The sequence below is a fragment of the Arachis hypogaea genome, chromosome 1, assembly GCF_003086295.3.
Source record: "Arachis hypogaea cultivar Tifrunner chromosome 1, arahy.Tifrunner.gnm2.J5K5, whole genome shotgun sequence".
In the NCBI taxonomy this organism is placed as follows: domain Eukaryota; kingdom Viridiplantae; phylum Streptophyta; class Magnoliopsida; order Fabales; family Fabaceae; genus Arachis; species Arachis hypogaea.
Genome location: NC_092036.1, coordinates 60,375,531 through 60,399,139, shown reverse-complemented (window position 1 = coordinate 60,399,139; position 23,609 = coordinate 60,375,531). Strand labels below are relative to the sequence as shown.

The 23,609-nt window shown below is 38.2% G+C and overlaps 1 protein-coding gene and 1 non-coding gene across 2 annotated transcripts; one reads left to right on the top strand and one right to left on the bottom strand.

Annotated features, from left to right (window-relative positions):
• Window positions 1-3,515: 3,515 nt before the first annotated feature.
• On the top strand, window positions 3,516-3,623 carry LOC112716559 (small nucleolar RNA R71). The gene has a single exon (XR_003160401.1). It is a non-coding gene; the product is annotated as a small nucleolar RNA R71 (small nucleolar RNA).
• A 15,753-nt stretch (window positions 3,624-19,376) lies between these two features.
• Window positions 19,377-20,471, bottom strand: LOC112730255 (uncharacterized). Its single transcript, XM_025780373.1, has one exon. The coding sequence runs from the start codon at window positions 20,469-20,471 to the stop codon at window positions 19,377-19,379; it is 1,095 nt and encodes a 364-aa protein (XP_025636158.1).
• Between the last annotated feature and the right edge of the window lie 3,138 nt (window positions 20,472-23,609).

Here is a 23,609-nt window from a genome sequence, read left to right as displayed (position 1 = left end):
CCTTCTATGATAACTCCAGCTGAGTAGTATAGATGGCAAATAAGATGAGGAAAAGCTAGCCTTGCCATGGTGGAGGACTTTTCGGCTATTTTGTAGAATTTAAGAGAGATGACTTCATTAACTTCTACTTCCTCTCTAATCATGATGCTATGGATCATGATGGCTCGATCCATAGTAACTTCGGACGGTTCCTAGTGGGGATGATGAAGTGTTGGATGAACTCCAACCATCCTCTAGCCACAGGCTTTAGGTCCAGTCTTCTTAATTGAACTGGCTTGCCTTTTGAGTCTATTTTCCATTGAGCTCCTTCCACACATATGTCCATAAGGACTTGGTCCAACCTTTGATCAAAGTTGACCCTTCTAGTGTAGGGGCGTGCATCTTCTTGCATCATAGGCAAGTTGAATGCCAACCTCACATTTTCTGGACTAAAATCTAAGTATTTTCTCCGAACCATTGTAAGATAATTCTTTGGATTCGGGTTCATACTTTGATCATGGTTCCTAGTGATCCATGCATCAGCATAGAACTCTTGAACCATTAGGATTCTGACTTGTTGAATGGGGTTGGTTAGAACTTCCCAACCTCTTCTTTGGATCTCATGTCGGATCTCCGGATACTCATTTTTCTTGAGCTTGAAAGGGACCTCAGGGATCACCTTCTTCTTGGCCACAACTTCATAGAAGTGGTCTTTGATGGACCTTTGAGATGAATCTCTCCATCTCCCATGACTCGGAGGTGGAAGCTTTTGTCTTCCATTTCCCTTTTCTAGAGGTTTCTCCGGCCTTAGGTGCCATAAGTGGTTATGGAAAAACAAAAAAGCTATGCTTTTACCACACCAAACTTAGAATATTGCTCGCCCTCGAGCAAGAGAAGAAAGAAGAGAAGAAGAAGAAGAAAATATAGAGGAAAGGGAGAGCTGTGTGGTTTCGGCCAAGGTGAAGAAGAGAGGGTTGTGGTGGGTGAAAATGAAGAAGGATAGAGGGGTTTATATAGTGAAGGGAGAGGGAGTAGGTTCGGCCATTTAGGGTGGGTTTGGGTGGGAAAGAGATTTTGAATTTTGAAGGTAGGTGGGGTTTATGGGGAAGAGTGGATGGATGTGAGTGGTGAAAGGGTAATTGGGAAGAGAGATTGAGGTGATTGGTGAAGGGTGTTTAGGGAAGAGTGTTATTGGATTGTGTGAAGAAGAGAAAAGGTAAGTTGAGGTAGGTGGGGATCCTGTGGGGTCCATAGATCCTGAGGTGATCCTATGGGTTCCACAGATCCTGAGGTGTCAAGGATTATCATCCCTGCACCAATGAGGCGTGTAAAATGCCCTCTGCATGCAATCCTGGTGTTTAACTCCAGATTGATGCTTGTTTCTGGCATTAAACGCCAGTTCTATGCTTGTTTTGGGCGTTCAACGCCATTCTGCAACATGTTTCTAGCGTTGAACACTAGTTTCATGTTGTTTCTAGCGTTTAACACCAGCTCTCCTCAGGGTGTAATCCTGGCGTTTAAAAACCAGATTGTTGCTTGTTTCTGGCATTCAATGCCAGATTCATGCTCTGTTCTGGCATTGAACACCAGACAGATACTCCTTACTGGCGTTCAAATGCCAGTAAGCTCTTCCTCCAGGTTGTGCTGTTTCTTCTGCTATTTTTTATTTTGTTTTTAATTTTAGTATTTGTTTTGTGACTCCACATGATCATGACCCTAAGAAAACATAAAAGAGAAGAAGAAAAAAATAAAATAAAAATAAAATTAGATAAATAAAAATTGGGTTGCCTCCCAATAAGCACTTCTTTAATGTCAATAGCTTGACAGTGAGCTCTCATGGAGCTTCACAGGTGATCAGGTCAATGTTGTGGACTCCCAACACCAAACTTAGAGTTTTGATGTGGGGATTCAACACCAAACTTAGAGTTTGGTTGTGGCCTCCCAACACCAAACTTAGACTTTGATTATGGGGCTTTGTTTGACTCTGTATTGAGAAAAGCTTTTCATGCTTCCTCTCTATGGTTGCAGAGGAATATCCTTGAGCTTTAAACACAAGGTAGTCCCCATTCAATTGAAGGACTAGCTCTCCTCTGTCAACATCAATCATAGCTCCTACTGTGGCTAGAAAGGGTCTTCCAAGGATGATGCATTCATCCTCCTCCTTCCTAGTGTCTAAGATTATGAAATCAGCAGGGATGTAAAGGCCTTTAACCTTTACTAACACATCCTCTACCAATCGATAAGCTTGTCTTACTGACTTGTCTGCCATCTGTAATGAGAATGTGGCAACTTGTACCTCAAAGATCCCCGGCTTCTCCACTACAGAGAGTGGCATAAGATTTATACCTGACCCTAGGTCACACAGAGCCTTCTCAAAGGTCATGGTTCCCATGGTACAGGGTATTAAGAATTTACCAGGATCTTGTTTCTTTTGAGGTAGAGTTTGCTGAACCCATGTATCTAGTTCATTAATGAGCAAGGGAGGTTCACCTTCCCAAGTCTCATTACCAACCAACTTGGCATTCAGCTTCATGATGGCTCCTAAATATTGAGCAACTTGCTTTCCAGTCACATCTTCATCCTCTTCAGAGGAAGAATAGTTTTCAGAGCTCATGAATGGCAGAAGGAGGTTTAAAGGAATCTCTATAGTCTCTATATGAGCCTCAGATTCCTTTAGGTCCTCAATAGGGAACCCCTTCTTGTCTGGGAGACGTCCCATGAGGTCTTCCTCACTGGGGTTCACGTCCTCCCCTTCCTCCTTGAATTCGGCCATATTGACAATATCAATGGCCTTGCACTCTCTTTTTGGATTCTCTTCTATATTGCTTGGGAGAGTACTAGGAGGAGTTTCAGTGATTTTCTTACTCAGTTGGCCCACTTGTGCCCCCTAAATTTCTGATGGAGGACCTTGTTTCACTCATGAAGCTTAAAGTGGCCTTAGACAGATCAGAGACTATGTTTGCTAAGCTAGAGGTGCTCTGCTCAGAATTCTCTGTCTGTTACTAAGAAAATGATGGAAAAGGCTTGCTATTGCTAAGCCTATTTCTACCACCATTATTAAAGCCATGTTGAGGCTTCTATTGATTCTTCCATGAGAAATTTGGGTGATTTCTTCATGAGGAATTATAGGTGTTTCCATAGGGTTCACCCATGTAATTTACCTCTGTCATTGTAGGGTTCTCAGGATCATAAGCTTCTTCTTCAGAAGATGCTTCTTTAGTACTATTGGATGCATTTTGCCATCCATTCAGACTTTGAGAAATCATGTTGACTTGCTGAGTCAACATTTTATTCTGAGCCAATATGGCATTCAGAGTATCGATCTCAAGAACTCCCTTCCTCTGAGACATTCCATTATTCACAGAATTCCTCTTAGAAGTGTATATGAATTGGTTATTTGCAACCATGTCAATAAGTTCTTGAGCTTCTACAGGTGTTTTCTTTAGGTGAATGGATCCACCTACAGAATGGTCTAGTGACATCTTAGAGAACTCAGATAGACCATAATAGAATATATCTAAAATGGTCCACTCTGAAAGCATGTCAGAAGGACACCTTTTGGTCATCTGCTTGTATCTTTCCCAAGCTTCATAGAGGGATTCACCATCTTTTTGTTTGAAGGTCTGAACATCTACTCTAAGCTTGCTCAGCTTTTGAGGAGGAAAGAACTTAGCCAAGAAGGCCATGACCAGCTTATCCCAAGAGTCCAGGCTATCTTTAGGTTGTGAATCCAACCATGTTCTAGCTCTGTCTCTTATAGCAAAAGGGAAAAGCATGAGCCTGTAGACTTCAGGATCTACTCCATTAGTCTTAACAGTCTCACAGATCTGCAAGAACTCAGTTAAAAACTGATAGGGATCTTCTGATGGAAGTCCATGGAACTTACAGTTCTGTTGCATTAGAGCAACTAGTTGAGGTTTCAGCTCAAAATTATTTGCTCCAATGGCAGGAATTGAGATGCTTCTTCCATCAAATTTGGAAGTAGGTGTAGTATAATCACCAAGCATCCTCCTTGCATTATTATTTTTGGCTACCATTTCCTCTTTCCTTTTGAAAATTTCTGTAAGGTTGTCTCTGGATTATTGTAATTTAGCTTCTCTTGGTTTCCTTTTCAGAGTCCTTTCAGGTTCAGGATCTGCTTCAACAAGAATATTCTTGTCCTTGCTCCTGCTCATATGAAAAAGAAGGGGACAGAAAATAATAATAGGGATCTTCTTTACCACAGTAGAGAGATTCCTTTATGTTAGTAGAAGAATAAAAGAATAGAGGAGGGAAAAGGTAAGAATCCAAACACAAGGGGGAAGAGTGGGTTCGAATTCTTGAGTGGAAGAGAAGTGTTAGTAAATGAATAAATAAATAGAAATGGATGAGACAGGGAGAAATTTGAAAATAAATTTTGAAAACGGGTTAGTGATTTTCGAAAATTGAGAGAAGAAATAAAATTAAAATTAAAATTTGAAACAATTAGTTAATTAAAAGAATTCTGAAAAAGGGGTGAGGAGTTTTCGAAAATTAGAGAGGGAAAAGTGGTTAGTTGGTTTTGAAAAAGATAAGAAATAGTAAAATAAACAAAAAGTCAATTAGTTAGTTGAAAAAGATTTGAAATTCAATTTTGAAAAGATAAGAAGTTGGAAAAGATATTTGAAATCAAATTTTGAAAAAGATATGATTAAAAAGATATTTTGAAAAGATATGATTGAAAAAGATATTTTGGAAAAGATTTGATTTTTAAAATTAAAATTGATTACTTGACTAACAAGAAACTAAAAGATATGACTCTAGAATTTAAAGATTGAACCTTTCTTAACAAGAAAGTAACAAACTTCAAATTTTTGAATCAATCACATTAATTGTTAGTAAAGTTTTCAAAATTTTGAGATAAAGATAAGAAAAAGGTTTTGAAAAATAATTTTAAATAATTTTCGAAAATAATAGAAAAATGAAAAAGATTTGATTTTTGAAAAAAGATTTTAAAAAGATAAGATTTTTAAAATTGAAAATTTGACTTGATTTATAAGAAATAACTAAGTTTTAAAAATTTTTGACTAAGTCAACTCAAACTTTCAAAAATTATGAGCAAAATAAGGAAAAGATAATTTTTTTGATTTTTTGAATTTTTAATGATGAGAGAGAAAAACACAAAAATGACTCACAACATGAAAATTATGAATCAAAACACATTATGCATGCAAGAACACTATGAATGTCAAGATGAACACCAAGAATACTTTGAAGATCAAGATGAACATCAAGACTTATTTTTGAAAAATTTTCAAGAAAAGAAAAACATGCAAGACACCAAACTTAGAAATTTTTAATGCTTAGACACTATGAATGCAAAAATGCATATGAAAAACAATAAAAGACACAAAACAAGAAAACATAAAGATCAAACAAGAGGACTTATCAAGAACAACTTGCAGATCATGAAGAACACCATGCATGAAATTTTCAAAAAAATGCAAAAGTTTTTAAAACATGCAATTGACACCAAACTTAAAAATTGACACTAAACTCAAACAAGAAACAAAAAATATTTTTGATTTTTATGATTTTATTAAAATTTTTTTGGATTTTCCGAAAATTAATTTTTTTTGAAAAACGAAAAGAGAAAAAATTTTTGAAGGCTTTTTGACAACTTTTTGAAAAGAAAATTACCTAATATGAGCAACAAGATGAACCGTCAGTTGTCCAAACTCAAACAATCCCCGGCAACGGTGCCAAAAACATGGTGCACGAAATTGTGATCATCAACAATGGCGCCAAAAACTTGGTGGCGCTCTCAAACGTGAATCACACTTTGTCACAACTTCACACAACTAACCAGCAAGTGCACTGGGTCGTCCAAGTAATACCTTACGTGAGTAAGGGTCGATCCCACAGAGATTGTTGGTATGAAGCAAGCTATGGTCATCTTGTAAATCTCAGTTAGGCAGATTATAATGGTTATAAAGGTTTTCGAATATAAAAATAAATAAAACTTAAAATAGAGATGGAAATACTTATTTAATTCAATGGTGAGAATTTCATATAAGTGCATAGAGATGCTAGTTCCTGTTGAATCTCTGCTTTCCAACTGCCTTCCTTCAATCCTTCATACTCCTTTCCGTGGCAAGCTGTATAGGGCATCACTGTTGTCAATGGCTACATCCCATCCTCTCAGTGAAAATGGTCCAAATGCTCGTCACAGCACGGCTAATCATCTGTCGGTTCTCGATTATGTCGGAATAGAATCCATTGATTCTTTTGCGTCTGTCGCCACTCCCAACAATCGCAAGTTTGAAGATCGTCACAGTCATTCAATCCTTGAATCGTACTCGTAATACCACAGACAAGGTTAAGACTTTCCGGATTCTCAAGAATGGCTGCCAAAGGGTTCTAGCTTATACCACGAAGATTCTGATTAAGGAACCCAAGAGATATGCGCTCTGTCTAAAGTAGAACGGAAGTGGTTGTCAGTCACGCGTTCATAAGGATGGATGATGATGAGTGTCACGGATCATCACATCCATCAGGTTGAACTGCAACGAATATCTTATAATAAGGATAAGATGAATTGAATAAAAGATAGTAGTAATTGCATTAAAACTCGAGGTACAGCAGAGCTTCACACCCTTAATCTATAGTGTGTAGAAACTCCACCATTGAGAATATATAAGTGATGGTCCAGGCATTTCCGAATGGCCAGCCCCCATAAACATGATCAAAGGATCATAAGGTAATCCAAAAATAATCCAAAGATGTCTAATACAATAGTGAAATGTCCTATTTATACTAGACTAGTTTTTAGGGTTTACAGAAATAAGTCTAAATGCAGAAATCTACTTTCGGGGCCCACTTTGGTGTGTGCTTGGGCTGAACTTGAGCTTTACACGTGTAGAGGCTTCTTCTGGAGTTAAACGCCAAGTTGTAACGTGTTTTTGGCGCTTAACTCTGGTTTGTGACGTGTTTCTAGCGTCTGCCTCCAGAATGCAGCATGAAACTGGCGTCGGACGCCAGTTTGCGTCATTTAAGCTTGAACAAAGTATGGACTATTATATATTTCTGGAAAGCTCTGGATGTCTACTTTCCAAAGCCGTTAAGAGCGCGCCATTTGGAGTTCTGTAGCTCTAGAAAATCTATTTCGAGTGCAGGGAGGTCAGAATCCAACAGCATCAGCAGTCCTTTGTCATCCTAAATCAGAGTTTTGCTCAGGTCCCTCAATTTCAGCCAGAAAATACCTGAGACCACAGAAAAAAACACAAACTCATAGTAAAGTCTAGAAATGTGAATTTTTCATAAAAACTAATGAAAACATCCCTAAAAGTATCTAGATCCTACTAAAAACTACCTAAAAACAATGCCAAAAAACGTATAAATTATCCGCTCATCAAAGGTCATGGTGCCAATGGTGCAAGGTATTAAGAACCTTCCAGGATCCGGTTTCTTTTGAGGTATCTTCAGCTGAACCAAGGTGTTTAGTTCGTTAATGAGCAATGGAGGTTCATCCTCCCAAGTCTCATTACCAAATAATTTGGCATTCAGCTTCATGATTGCTCCAAGGTACTTAGCAACTTGCTCTTCAGTAATATCTTCATCCTCTGCAGAGGAAGAATACTCATCAGAGCTCATGAATGGCAGAAGTAGGTTCAATGGAATCTCTATGGTCTCTATATGAGCCTCAGATTTCTTTGTTTCCTCAAAGGGGAACTTCTTTTCGTTCAGAGGACATCCCATGAGGTTTTTCTCACTGGGAATAACGTCTTCCTCACTCTCTCCAGGTTTGGCCATGTTGGTCATGGTTATGGCCTTGCACTCTCTCTTTGGATTTTCTTCTGTATTGCTTGGGAGAGTGCTAAGAGGAGTTTCAGTAACCTTCTTACTTAGCTGACCCACTTGTGCCTCCAACTTTCTAATGGAGGATCTTGTTTCATTCATGAAACTTAGTGTGGTATTAGATAGATCAGAGACTATATTTGCTAAGCTAGAGAGGCTCTGCTCAGAATTATCTATCTGTTGCTAAGAAGATGATGGGAAAGGTTTGCTATTGCCAAACCTGTTTCTCCCACCATTATTGTTATTGAAGCCTTGTTGAGGCTTCTGTTGATCCTTCCATGAGAAATTTGCGTGATTCCTCCATGAAGAATTGTAATTGTTTCCATAGGGTTCTCCCATGTAATTCACCTCTTCCATTGCATGATTCTCAGGGTCATAAGCTTCTCCTTCAGAGGAGGCTTCTTCAGCACTGCCAGATGCAGCTTGCAATCCAGTCAGATTCTGAGAAATTATATTGACCTGCTGAGTCAATATTTTGTTATGAGCCAATATGGCATTCAGAGTATCAATCTCAAGAACTCCTTTCTTTTGAGTTGTTCCATTGTTCACAGAATTTCTTTCAAAAGTGTACATGAACTGGTTATTTGCAACTATTTCAATGAGTTCCTGGGCTTCTGCAGGTGTTTTCTTCAGATGAATAGATCCACCTGTGGAATAGTCCATTGACATTTTGGATAACTCAGACAGACTATCATATAAGATACCTATAATGCTCCATTCTGAAAGCATGTCAGAGGGACACCTTCTACTCAATTGCTTGTATCTTTCCTATGCTTCTTAGAGGGATTCACCTTCCTTTTGTTTGAAGGTTTGAACTTCCACTCTAAGCTTACTCATCTTTTGAGGTGAAAAGAATTTAGTTAAGAAGGCATTGACCAGCTTTTCCCAAGAGTTCAGGCTGTCTCTAGGTTGTCAGTTCAACCATATACTAGCTCTGTCTCTTAAGTAAAAGGGAAAAGCATGAGTCTGTAGACCTCAGGATCAACTCCATTGGTCTTAATAGTGTCACAGATTTGCAAAAATTCAGCCAAGAACTGATGAGGATCTTCCAATGGAAGTCCATGAAACTTGCAATTTTGTTGCATCAGAGAAACTAATTGAGGCTTAAGCTCAAAGTTGTTTGCTCCAATGGCAAGAATAGAAATTCTTCTCCCATAGAAGTCGGGAGTAGGTGCAGTAAAGTCACCAAGCACCTTCCTTGCATTGTTGGCATTGTTGTTATTTTCGGCTGCCATGTCTTCTTCTTTTTCAAAAATTTCTGTTAGGTCCTCTCTAGAGAGTTGTGCTTTAGCTTCTCTTAACTTCCTCTTCAGAGTCCTTTCAGGATCAGGATTAACTTCAATAAGAATGCCTTTATCTTTGTTCCTACTCATATGAAAGAGAAGAAAACAAAGAAGTAGGGAATTCTCTATGTCACAGTATAGAGATTCCTTGATGTGTCAGAGGAAAAAAAGAATAGAAGGATGAGGTAAAGAATTTGAACTTATAGAGAGAGAGGGAGTCTGAATTATCAAAGGATGATAAGTGTTAGTGATTAAATAGAAAGAGATGAGGGAGAGAGTTTTCGAAAATTAAAATGACTTTTGAAAAAGTGGTTAGTGATTTTCGAAAATTGGGAGAGAAAAAGTGATTAGGTGGTTTTTTTTTAAAGATAAGAAATAGTGATTATTTGAAAAAGATTTGAAAATAATTTTAAAAAGATAAGAAGTTAGAAAAAAAAGTGAAATCAAATTAGAAGAGATATGATTGAAAAAATTTGATTTTAAAAAGATATGATTGAAAAGATATGATCGAAGAAAATTTTATTTTTAAAAAGATATGATTGATAAGAGAGGATATGAAAAAGATTAAATTTTGAAAAATTAGTTTTAAAACTTGAAAAATTGAAAAAGATTTGAATTGAAAACAAAACTACCTCCTTGGTGCTATCCTGGCGTTAAACTCCCAGAATGGATACCATTCTGGGAGTTTAACGCCCACTTGTCTACCTCCTTGGGTGTTAAACGCCCAGCCAGGTACCCTGGTTGGCGTTTAAACGCCAAAATTCCTTCTTCACTGGCCATTTTGAACGCCCAGCTTTTTCTTTGTGAATCCTCTGCTATATGTTCTGAATCTTCAATTCTCTGTATTATTTACTTGAAAAGACATAATTTTGAAATTTTTTTTGAATTTTTAATGATGAGAGAGAAAAACAACAAAATGAAACTAATCATAAAAAACTAAGATCAAATAAACAATGCATGCAAGAACACTTTGAATGTCAAGATGAACATTAAGAACATATTTTTTTGAAAGTTTTTAAGAAAAGAAAGACATGCAAGACACCAAACTTAGAAATTTTCATACTAGAGACACTAACAAATTGAGAATGCACATGAGAAACAACAAAAGACACAAAACAAGAGAATTTAGAGATCAGACAAAGAAAATCATCAAGAACAACTTGAAGATCATGAAGAACACCATGCATGAGTTTTCGAAAATTTGCAAGAAAAATGAAAATATGCAATTGACACCAAACTTAAAAATTGACACTAGACTCAAACAAGAAACACAAAATATTTTTTATTTTTATTATTTTATAAAAAAAATTTGAAAATTATTTTGAAAAAGAAAATAAGAAACTCAAATTTTTTTTTTCATAAGAATTCTAGGAATCATGCAATGTTAGTCTAAAGCTTCAGTCTAAAAAGATTAGACATGGCCAGCCAAGCTTCAACAAGACATTACATACAACAGCCAAATTGATGGGAATCAACTAGCCCCTGTGATGATAAAAGCATCATCTGAAACTTTAGAATTCGTTCTTAAAAATTCTGAAGAACAAAATAAAAAAGAAAAATACCTAATCTAAGCAACAAGATGAACCGTCAGTTGTCCAAACTCGAACAATCCCCGGTAACGGCGCCAAAACTTGGTACACGGAATCGTGATACACAACTCTGTGCAGCTGACCAGCAAGTGTAATGGGCGTCCAAGTAATACCTTACGTGAGTAAGGCTCGATCCCACGGAGATTGTCGGCTTGAAGCAAGCTTTGGTCATCTTGTAAATCTTAGTCAGGCGGATTCAAATGATTATGGGGTTTTAATAATTAAAAGCTGAATAAAACATAAAATAAGATAGAGATACTTATGCAATTAATTGGTGGAAATTTCAGATAAGCGTATGGAGATGCTTTGTTCCTCCTGAATCTCTGCTTTCCTACTGCCTTCATCCAATCATTCATACTCCTTTCCATGGCAAGCTGTATGTAGGTGGATCACCGTTGTCAGTGGCTACCATCCATCCTCTCAGTGAAAATGGTCCTCTACGGTTTCCCGCATGGCTAATGATGACATGTCATCATATACCTATTTTTCTATGCTTTTTTATACAAGAAATTGATGATTAGTGCTTAAATATTGCATTCTTTTATACTTAATTGGAAGATTTCCGTGATCTTTTAATTTTATAAATCTTGTAGGAAATAAGAAGAAAAAGAAGCAAAGAAGCACAAAAAAAGGAGAAAAAAAGAGCTTTGGGGTACACTTTGAAGTTGGGGTACACTTTGGAGCCTTAGGCCACGCTTTTAAAAGCGTGGCCCATGACAAAATCAAAGGAGAAAACCACCAGCACGCACCCTGCCCTGCCCTTGGCAAGGGCAGGGCAGAATCATGATGAAACAAAGTGAGGTTGGAGCAAATTTTCGCTAAGTTAAAATCTGGCCGCTCACAGCATGACCATGCCTACTTCAAAGGGCTATAACTTGAGCTACAGACGTCCGATTGATGTGCTTCCAGTTGCGTTGGAAAGCTGACATTCAGAGCTTTCCAACGATATATAGAAATCCATATTTGGCGTACAATTGAGGCAGGAACGAAAGGCATCTTTAAGGGCCAAAAATAAGCAAAAATAAACCAAGGAAAAGAAGTAGCGTGTGCATCCACCAAGTCTCGAACGCGGAGCTTCATTTTTTGGAAACACTGCCCTGCCCTCCGTGAGGGTAGGGCAGCATTTTGTTGTGGCACGGCCAGAGCACCAACCTGGCGCACCAAAGCAACATTCGGCAGCACCAGCAGCGCGCCCAGGCACCAATCTGGCGCACCAAACTTTTCTGCCCTGCCCTCCGCGAGGGCAGGGCAGCATCCTGCAGCGCACACCAACGCACCACGCACGCACCAAGGGCGCAAGCAACATTTTCTGCCCTGCCCTCCACAAGGGCAGGGCAGCCTCCTGGGAGCAACATGGGCCAAAATTCAACCAAAATTTCATTTAAATGCAATTCCTCTCCAAATTGAATCAAGGCCAACCAAACCCATTTCTCCTCAAATCCAAAGCAAGCAAAGCCCACATCATCACTCAAAGGCACATGGATCAATTAAATTAGAATTTTCATTTTTGTAATTTGTTTTAATTTCATTTTCATTTTATTTTGTAAAGCCTATATAAGGCATCATTTCCATCTTTGTGAGGGGGCTTGCTCCATTAGGGAGTCGTAGTAGTAGATAGCTCTCTCTCTTTGAGTTTTCATTTCTGTCTTAAATCTGGGATTGAGAGTGAAGGAATTCTGTTTCCCTCTTGGTCTAAGATTTCTCTTGTTATTCTTCTGCAAAATTCAAGTGAATTAAGGATTTGAACCAAAACTCTCTTTACTGCTTTCATCTTCTTTCCTTTTGCAAATATTCTTTGTTGGATCAAGGAAGGAATAGAGATCTAGACTTATTTTCTAGTCTCTTTGATTTCCTGAGATCTTCAATCTCATTTGGAAATTAAATTGAATTTAATTTCTATTTGCTTCTTCAAGCAATTCTGCTTTCTGTTTAAGATTTGTTGCAAGTTACACTTCTGCCTGATTGCTCCCTACATTCTCTTGTTGAATTTTAGTTCCCAGCACCCAAGTCCTTTTACTTTTCATGCAATTTAATTCTTATGCAATTGTTCCAGGTTCTGCTTGCTGCTTGCTTTAATCTCCTTGTTCCCAATCCCCTTTACATTTAATGCAATTTACATTTCGTGCAATTTAAGTTGCAGCTCTTTTACTTTCTTGTTCTTTAAGTTTCCTGCAATTTTATTTTCTGCATCTTTTAAATTCCTTGCAATTTACTTTCTGTTGATCAACTTCACACAATTCACTCAATGTTAGCTTGACTAAACTAATCACCCACTATAGTTGCTTGATCCATCAATCCCTGTGGGATCGACCTCACTCTTGTGAGTTATTATTACTTGATGCGACCCGTATACTTGTCGGTTGGATTTGTGTGTTGGAAATTTGTTTTTCCACAAAAACACCATCAAGTTTTTGGCGCCGTTGCCGGGGATTGATTAGATCAACAATGATTAAGTGGGTGAGAAGTCTAGATCAAGCATTTTCTTTGTTTTTGTTCTCTTTTCTAAGTTGAAACCAAGGTGTTTGAGTTATTGCCTCACTAAGAAATTCTGTCTCTGTGACATGAATTTCAATTTCCATTGATGTTGCATTTTACAAAATACAAATGGAGTTCAACTCATCTTATGGTCAAACAAAATTTTACGGGATATTGCCCACCATCATCACCTTCTAATGGTGGCTGGGAATATCACCATGAATTAACAGAGTCTGAGAACTCCAATTCATGGAGATTTGCCTCAGAGACACAAGATGAGCAAGAGAATCATATGGGATACTTCCCACCACAAAATAATTCAAGTCATTATTCTAATGATGGCTGGGAGTATCACCAAGGAATGAAAGAGCATTCACCCTCACATCCCAGTTGCTCATTTGAAAGTTCTTCATCACTTGATTATGCCTCAACACAAGGTTTCCTCCAAAATCCATACAAGTCATCCCATCAATCACACAACTCATTCCACACCCCTCAACACAACTTCACCACAACATATCCACGTCACCAAAATTACTCTCAACCTTCATCTCTTGAACCACCAGATGAGGATTACCTTCAAGCCATTGAAATACATAGAAAACTCGTGGAAAGATACACACAACCCCAATCCTGGAAAGAAATCGTCTTCAATAAGATGAATGGCCCCTTAGAGAAAACAAGGAAGAGCGTAGAACCACTGAGTAAGGAAAATGAAGGTCAATTGATGGATGTGAAGGAGAAAGTGGAAGAGCAAGATAAGGAGGCCACTGCATCAAGTGAACTTTCAATGAAGAATGAGGTGGTTGAAAATGAAACTGCACTTGAGGTGACAAGGGAAGAAGTGGAGGATCAAGAAAGTGAGGAAGACACTCAGGAGAAGTCACCCTCAATTGAAGCAGAGAGTTGCATAGAAGAAGGATTCATGGAACCACCAATTCAAGAGGCTCTTAATGAAGAAATCACTCCAATAATCACACAGCAACCATATCTTGACATCCAAGAAGTGAAGGCAATTAACAAAAGCACCAAGAAGAGGATTGTGACCAAGATACCAACGACAACATTCAAGAGAAGGTCAACTGCAAACAATCCTCCCCCTGATTCAGCAAGCAAGATTAATCAAGCCAATTTCACAAGGAAGCTTGCTGAAAGGAGACCAAGACAGGGGACAATAGCTGAAACTTCTCCCCTCTTGAAGTCATTCCTCTTAACAAACTGGAAAAAGAGGAAGAAAGTAAATAACAGGTAGATAGTAGGTACATTTCTTCTCCGTGCTTTGTTTAAATTTCAATAAATTGGCATATGATCACATTCTAAGTTTGGTGTTGCCTTGCAACAAATTATTTTCAATCTTTTTGGATGATTGCATCAATTCTACATGAAAGTGTCACACTAAGATTCTAAGTTTGGTGTGCCACTTATTTTTCTATGCAACTCATCTAGCAACATCACTTGTCTGCATAATCATATTGCATTTGCATTGTTATTTTTCTTTTATTTTTGACATTTCGTTTGCATTCTCTTTGTTTTAGTTATTTTTTTCTTTTATTAACTGTTTTTGTAAATACATCACCAAGACATCCTTATTCATGACAGACTATTCATTTGGTGATTGTATTTAACAAATAACAGTTTCTCTTGTTTAGTTTTAGTTCAAATAAATTGACATTTGGTTGCATTCTAAGTTTGGTGTTGCTATGCAAAAAAATTTGGTTCCAATGCTTACTAGATACTTGCATTAATTTCAAGTGAAAGTGTCACACTAAGTTTGGTGTGCCACTTATCTTTTATGCAATGTATTGTGCACACCTTCTTATGCTTGCAATCAAAATGTCGCTGTCTCTATGCCTTGATTGTTATCTTTAATTTTGCTTGCTTGAAACACATGTGTTACTAACATATCATTGTGTAAGACATTCATGATCCATCTTAGCCCCATAGCCATTGTTATAATTGTTGCTTGAGGATGAGCAAGCATTCTGAGTTGGTATGGGAAGGAGAAGAATGGGAGGAAAATGACAACAATAGAGAAGATGAATTGCAAGGTTGTAAAGTTCCTTTTCCTCTCATTTATTTCCAGCACTTTAAATTGCATGATTGTCTTTATATTTTCTGTATACATGTGTGGTATGACTAAGCATAGCTTGAATTTGATTTGAAATATGTTGTTGTGACATTGTGACTACCAACTTGAGTTTTGTGAATTCAAAAGCAAAAAAGCATCATGATCATAAACAAACAAGGAATTAAAGAAGAATTTAGCATGTGCATACAAGTATTGGAAAGCTAGTATGATTGATTGTTGCTCAATTGCATTGGATTTTATTTAATTGAAGTTTTTCATCTTGTACATTTTGTGAAATCTTTTGAAATCATGAAAACCTTGAAGGAAGTAAATGCAAAAAAAAAAGCAAAAAAGGAAAAAGGGAAAGAATGAGAAAGCTGAAGGCTCTGAGTATCAATGGCAATTTATTTGCTAAGTGCTTGTGGTGTTTATGTATCAAGCCAAATGCTTGAAAACAAAACACTTAGAAGTCAAGGCTAGGCTCAAGTGCAAAAGCACTCCCTCAAAGCTCAAGGCTCTGAGCATCAATGATTAGAGAGTCAAGAAAAGAAAAGAAAAATGAGCTTAATGAAGTCCTCTAATTAAATGCTTGTGGTTCTTATGTATCAAGTGGTAATACTTGAAAACAAAGCATTTAGAAGTCGTAGCTTTGTTATTAACTCATGGGGCAAAGCACCCAAAAGGAGAAGCTAAAAAAAAATCAAAAGCTTGTTTCAAGGAAGAATTATAAGAAAAAGATTTCATAAATTGAGCTAAATGGAAGCATCAATCATTTACATTTCTTTTGTGATTGAAGCATGCATAGAAAACTAGCTTACCATGAACATTGAGTTGCTATTCTTCTTACCTTGGATTGTCAATCTTTATTGCATAATTCTTTTCTTGCTTGGGGACAAGCAAGGTTTAAGTTTGGTGTTGTGATGACATGTCATCATATACCTATTTTTCTATGCTTTTTTATACAAGAAATTGATGATTAGTGCTTAAATATTGCATTCTTTTATACTTAATTGGAAGATTTCCGTGATCTTTTAATTTTATAAATCTTGTAGGAAATAAGAAGAAAAAGAAGCAAAGAAGCACAAAAAAAGGAGAAAAAAGAGCTTTGAGGTACACTTTGAAGTTGGGGTACACTTTGGAGCCTTAGGCCACGCTTTTAAAAGCGTGGCCCATGACAAAATCAAAGGAGAAAACCACCAGCACGCACACTGCCCTGCCCTTGGCAAGGGCAGGGCAGAATCATGATGAAAAAAAGTGAGGTTGGAGCAAATTTTCGCTAAGTTAAAATCTGGCCGCTCACAGCATGACCATGCCTACTTCAAAGGGCTATAACTTGAGCTACAGACGTCCGATTGATGTGCTTCTAGTTGCGTTGGAAAGCTGATATTCAAAGCTTTCCAACGATATATAGAAAATTGAGGCAGGAACGAAAGGCATCTTTAAGGGCCAAAAATAAGCAAAAATAAACCAAGGAAAAGAAGTAGCGTGTGCATCCACCAAGTCTCGAACGCGGAGCTTCATTTTTTGGAAACACTGCCCTGCCCTCCGCGAGGGCAGGGCAGCATTTTGTTGTGGCACGGCTAGAGCACCAACCTGGCGCACCAAAGCAACATTCAGCAGCACCAGCAGCGCGCCCAGGCACCAATCTGGCGCACCAAACTTTTCTGCCCTGCCCTCCGCGAGGGCAGGGTAGCATCCTGCAGCGCACACCAACGCACCACGCACGAACCAAGGGCGCAAGCAACATTTTCTGCCCTGCCCTCCACAAGGGCAGGGCAGCCTCCTGGGAGCAACATGGGCCAAAATTCAACCAAAATTTCATTTAAATGCAATTCCTTTCCAAATTGAATCAAGGCCAACCAAACCCATTTCTCCTCAAATCCAAAGCAAGCAAAGCCCACATCATCACTCAAAGGCACATGGATCAATTAAATTAGAATTTTCATTTTTGTAATTTATTTTAATTTCATTTTCATTTTATTTTGTAAAGCCTATATAAGGCATCATTTCCATCTTTGTGAGGGGGCTTACTCCATTAGGGAGTCGTAGTAGTAGATAGCTCTCTCTCTTTGAGTTTTCATTTCTGTCTTAAATCTGGGATTGAGAGTGAAGGAATTCTGTTTCCCTCTTGGTCTAAGATTTCTCTTGTTACTCTTCTGCAAAATTCAAGTGAATTAAGGATTTGAACCAAAACTCTCTTTACTGCTTTCATCTTCTTTCCTTTTGCAAATATTCTTGGTTGGATCAAGGAAGGAATAGAGATCTAGACTTATTTTCTAGTCTCTTTGATTTCCTGAGATCTTCAATCTCATTTGGCAATTAAATTGAATTTAATTTCTGTTTGCTTCTTCAAGCAATTCTGCTTTCTGTTTAAGATTTGTTGCAAGTTACACTTCTGCCTGATTGCTCCCTACATTCTCTTGTTGAATTTTAGTTCCCAGCACCCAAGTCCTTTTACTTTTCATGCAATTTAATTCTTATGCAATTGTTCCAGGTTCTGCTTGCTGCTTGCTTTAATCTCCTTGTTCCCAATCCCCTTTACATTTAATGCAATTTACATTTCGTGCAATTTAAGTTGCAGCTCTTTTACTTTCTTGTTCTTTAAGTTTCCTGCAATTTTATTTTCTGCATCTTTTAAATTCCTTGCAATTTACTTTCTGTTGATCAACTTCACACAATTCACTCAATGTTAGCTTGACTAAACTAATCACCCACTAAAGTTGCTTGATCCATCAATCCCTGTGGGATCGACCTCACTCTTGTGAGTTTTTATTACTTGATGCGACCCGGTATACTTGCCGGTTGGATTTGTGTGTTGGAAATTTGTTTTTCCACAAAAACACCATCAGCTAATCAGCTGTCGGTTCTCGATCGTGTTGGAGTAAGATCCATTGATTCTTTTGCACACTGTCACTGCGCCCCACAGTCACGAGTTTGAAGCTCGTCATAGTCATCCCATCCCAGATCCTACTCGGAATACCACAGACAAGATTTAGACTTTTCGGATCTCAAGAATGCTGCCAATTGATTCTAGCTTATACCACGAGGACTCTGATCGCATGGAATAGAAGACTCTGTTGTCAGGAGAGGCAACCATGCGTCGTGAACCAGAAGGCCAAGAGATACACACTCAAGCTATAGCATGAAGAACAGAAGTGGTTGCCAGGCACGCGTTCATAAGGGAGAATGATGATGAGTATCACGGATCATCACATTCATCAGGTTGAAGTGCGAGTGAATATCTTAGAACAAGAATAAGCTTGAATTGAATATAAGAACAGTAGTAATTGCATTAATTCATGAGGGACAGTAGAGCTCCACACCTTAATCTATGAGGTGTAGAAACTCCACCGTTGAAAATACATAAGAGCAAGGTCTAGACATGGCCGAATGGCCATGCCTCCCAAATAACATGAAATAATCGAAACAGCGTTCAAACACCTGATCCCAAGATCAAAGATGATCAAAAGATGAGAATACAATAGTAAAAGGTCCAATTTATAGTGAACTAGTAACCTAGGGTCTACAGAAATAAGTAAATGATGCAGAAATCTACTTCCGGAGCCCACTTGGTGTGTGCTTGGGCTGAGCATTGAAGCTTTCACATGCATAGGCTTTTCTTGGAGTTAAACGCCAGCTCTGGTGCCAGTTTGAGCGTTTAACTCCAATTCTGGTGCCAGTTTGGGCGTTTTACGTCAGAATTTTTATGCTGACTTGGAACGCCAGCTTGGGCCATCAAATCTCGGATAAAGTATGGACTATTATACATTGCTGGAAAGCCCAAGATGTATAATTTCAAAAGCAATTAAGAGTGCACCAATTGAGCTTCTGTAGCTCCAGAAAATCTATTTCGAGTGCAGGGAGGTCAGAATCCAACAGCATCTGCAGTCCTTTTTTAGCCTCTGAATCAGATTTTTGCTCAGGTCCCTCAATTTCAGCGAGAAATTACCTGAAATCATAGAAAACACACAAACTCATAGTAAAGTCCAGAAATGTGATTTTTGCATAAAAACTAATAATTATATACTAAAAACTAACTAAATCATACTAAAAACTACCTAAAAAGAATGCCAAAAAGCGTATAAATTATCCGCTCATCAAGAGACCACACTGCTTCTCCTGTCGCTCGACCTCATCCATGTCATTCTGGAATCTAGTAGACATGGGTCACCTAGTCGTCTTCTGGCACATGAGTGGGTTAGGATGGAGCATTGTCCCATAGCACTCCGGCCACAAGGACTCATCTGGTATCGGTGGGAACTCCATCTCGTACACCTTGAAAACTGCTTCCTGTCTATAAATCGGATGAACATACGGGGCCAACTCGATGCTAGCGGCGGCACACCCGGCAAGAGCATGGCAGCACGGATAGTGGAGAGACTGAAAGAAGCCACAGTCACACGTACCCGCTGAAAGGCTGACACAGAAGGAACCTTGCGACCAACCCATGAACGACTCTAACTCCTCCACGACAAACACGGAAGCCTGCCTATCACAATGAGTTACACACATCTTCGAGATGCCTTCTTTGTTCTTCTCAATGGATGCCATCAACCTCTGAGAGAAGCAATTTCCAGCAGCCAGCTGTGACTGTGCCTCCCTGCCCTTTGTGACGAACAACTTCTGCAAATGTTCGTACGTGATGCACACGATGGCAGAAATCGGCAAGTATCGTGTACCCTTAAGAACTGAAGTGATGCACTCAGATAGATTTGTAGTCATGTGACCAAACCGCCTATCACAATCGCAGTGTTGTAGCCATATCTCTTTGTTGAAATGACCAGCCCAGTCTGCAATCCCTGAGGACACTCCTCTCAAGGCATCCATGTACCACTCATACCTAGCCTTGCTTGGACTGTAAGTGGTGTTTAAAATGACTAACTTAAAATGAGTCATGAATTTAGCGGCCATGTGTCTGATACAGTAAGCATGGAACGCCCTAGGAGGATGCCAACCACTATCATCAGCACTGAATGTAGCCTTGATGGCCTGCGATCTGTCGGAGATAACCAACAGAACTTCTTGTGGAGTGACATGGCACCTCAGATTAGTAAGGAAGAATGACCATGACTCAATACTCTTAGACACCACAATGGCAGAAGCAATAGACAGGATATTGATGTTGCCGTCTTGTGCCATCGCTATAAGCAACACCCCATCGTATCTGCCATACAGATGCATGCCATCGATGGAAACAAATGGCTTGCAATGCTTGAAAGCCTCAACACAGGATGGAAAAGTCCAAAATACTTTATCAAACATGCTACAGTCGCGTACCAGAAGCTGACCACTGATGAGCGGATAATTTATACGCTTTTTGGCATTATTTTTAGTATGTTTTTAGTATGTTTTAGTTAGTTTTTATTATATTTTTAGTATGTTTTTAGTATGATCTAGTTCGTTTTTAGTATATTTTTATTAGTTTTTAGTTAAAATTCACTTTTCTGGACTTTACTATGAGTTTGTGTGTTTTTCTGTGATTTCAGGTATTTTCTGGCTGAAATTGAGGGACCTGAGCAAAAATCTGATTCAGAGGCTGAAAAGGACTGTAGATGCTGTTGGATTCTGACCTCCCTACACTTGAAGTGGATTTTCTGGAGCTACAGAAGTTCAATTGGCGCGTTCTCAACGGCGTTGGAAAGTAGCCATCCTGGGCTTTCCAGCAATGTCTAATAGTCCATACTTTGCCCGAGATTTGATGGCCTAAACTGGCGTTCCAAATCAGCTCAAAACTGCCCGGCGTTAAAAGCCAGAACTGGCACAAGAATGGGAGTTAAACATCGGAACTGGTACAAGAATGGGAGTTAAACGCCCAAACTGGAACAAAAGCTGGCGTTTAACTCCAAGAAAAGTCTCTACACATGAAAGCTTCAATGCTCAGCCCAAGCACACACCAAGTGGGCCCGGAAGTGGATTTTTATGTAATTTACTCATTTCTGTAAACCCTAGGCTACTAGTTCTCTACAAATAGGACCTTTTGCTATTGTATTTTCATCTTTGGGACGTCTAGTTCTTAGATTAGATCTTGGTTCTTCTGGTTCCCTCTCTGGGGCCGAAGCCAATGATCACCATTATCACTTATGTATTTTCAACGGTGGAGTTTCTACACACCATAGATTAAGGTGTGGAGCTCTGCTGTACCTCGAGTATTAATCCAATTACTATTGTTCTTCTATTCAATTCACCTTATTCTTGTTCTAAGATATTCATTTGCACCCAAGAACATGATGAATGTGATGATTATGTGACACTCATCATCATTCTCACTTATGAACGAGTGCCTGACAACCACTTCTGTTCTACAAGCAAATAAGGCTTGAATGTTTATCTCTTGGATCCCTTGATCAGAATCTTCGTGGTATAAGCTAGAATTGATGGCGGCATTCAAGAGAATCCGGAAGGTCCAAACCTTATTTGTGGTATTCTAAGTAGGATTCAATGATTGAATGACTATGACGAGCTTCAAACTCCTGAAGGCTGGGCGTTAGTGACAGACGCAAAAGAATCACTGGATTCTATTCCAACTTGATTGAGAACCGACAGATGATTAGCCGTGCCGTGACAGGGTGCATTGAACATTTTCACTGAGAGGACGGGATTGTAGCCACTGACAACGGTGATGCCCAACATACAGCTTGCCATGGAAAGGAGTAAGAAGGATTGGATGAAGACAGTAGGAAAGCAGAGAGACGAAAGGGACAAAGCATCTCCATACGCTTATCTGAAGTTCTCACCAATGAATTACATAAGTATCTCTATCTTTACTTTATGCCTTATTCGTATATCATCCATAACCATTTGAATCTACCTGACTAAGATTTACAAGGTGACCATAGCTTGCTTCATACCAACAATCTCCGTGGGATCGACCCTTACTCGCGTAAGGTTTATTACTTGGACGACCCAGTGCACTTGCTGGTTAGTTGTGCGAAGTTGTGATAAATAGTTGAGATTGCACTTGAGCGTACCATGTTGATGGCGCCATTGATGATCACAATTTCGTGCACCAAGTTTTTGGCGCCGTTGCTGGGGATTGTTGAGTTTGGACAACTGACGGTTCATCTTGTTGCTTAGATTAGGTATTTTTCTTCAGAGTTCTTAAGAATGAATTCTAGTGTTTCAAGGTGATGTTCTTATCATCACCAAAGCTGATTGATTCTCATCAATTTAGCTCTTGAATGCAATGTCCTGCTGAAGCTTGGCTAGCCATGTCTAATTCCTTTAGACTGAAGCTTTAGACTAACATTGCATGATTCCTGGAATTCTTATTAAGAATTTTGATATCTTTATTTTCTTTTCCATTTAGTTTTCGAAAAATCCAAAAAATTACAAAATCATAAAAATAAAAAAATATTTTATGTTTCTTGTTGAGTCTAGCGTCTCATTTTAAGTTTGGTGTCATTTGCATGTTTCTATTCTTCTTGCATTCATGCATGTGTCTTCATTAATCTTCAAGTTGTTCTTGATGATTTCCTTGTTCTGATCTTTAAATTCTCTTGTCTGGAGTGTTTTGTTGTTTTTCATATGCATTCTTATTTTGTTAGTGTCAATGGTATACAAACTGCTAAGTTTGGTGTCTTGCATATATTGTTATTTGATTTTAGTTACATTTTGATTATTAAAAATCCAAAACAAATTTTTAATTTGTGTCTTTTCAAGTCAAAAATGCAGAGAATTGAAGATTCAGAAAATACAGCAGAGGAAATACACAGAAAAAAGCTGGGCGTTCAAAACGCCCAGTGAGGAAGGAAAACTGGCGTTTAAACGCCATCCAGGGTGCCTGGCTGGGCGTTTAACGCCCAAAAGGGTAGAGCTTTGGGCGTTAAACGCCAGAATGGATACCATTCTGGGTGTTTAACGCTAGGATGGCACAAGAAGGAAGATTCTGTTTTTAATTCAAATTTTTTTTCAGGTTTTCAAAATTTTTCAAAATCAAATCTTTTTCAAAATCATATCTTTTCAATCAAATCTTTTTCAAAATCAATTTCTTTCCATTTTCAAAAATACTTGCTATCAATTAATGATTTGATTCAACATTTCAAGTATGTTGCCTTTTCTGTTGAGAAAGGTTTAATGTTTGAATCATATCTTTTCTTGTTAGCCAAGTCATTAATTTTCAAAATCAAATCTTTTTAAATTGTTTTTCAAATCATATCTTCTCAATCACATCTTTTAAAAAACCATAACTTTTAAATCATATCTTTTTAATCACATCTTTTTCAAAATAGTTTTCAATCATATCTTTTTACTTTCTAATTTCAAAATCTTTTTCAAAAATCACTTGATTTCTTTTTCCACTCTTAAGTTTTTGAAAATCAATTAGTGTTTTTCAAAATGTTTTTAAAATCTTTTACTTAATTTTCAAAAATTTCTTCCCCTTTTCTCACATCCTTCTATTTA

Coding starts and splice junctions, on each gene's coding strand:
- LOC112730255 (XM_025780373.1), bottom strand. CDS start 20,471: ATGTTTGATAAAGTATTTTGGACTTTTCCATCCTGTGTTGAGGCTTTC.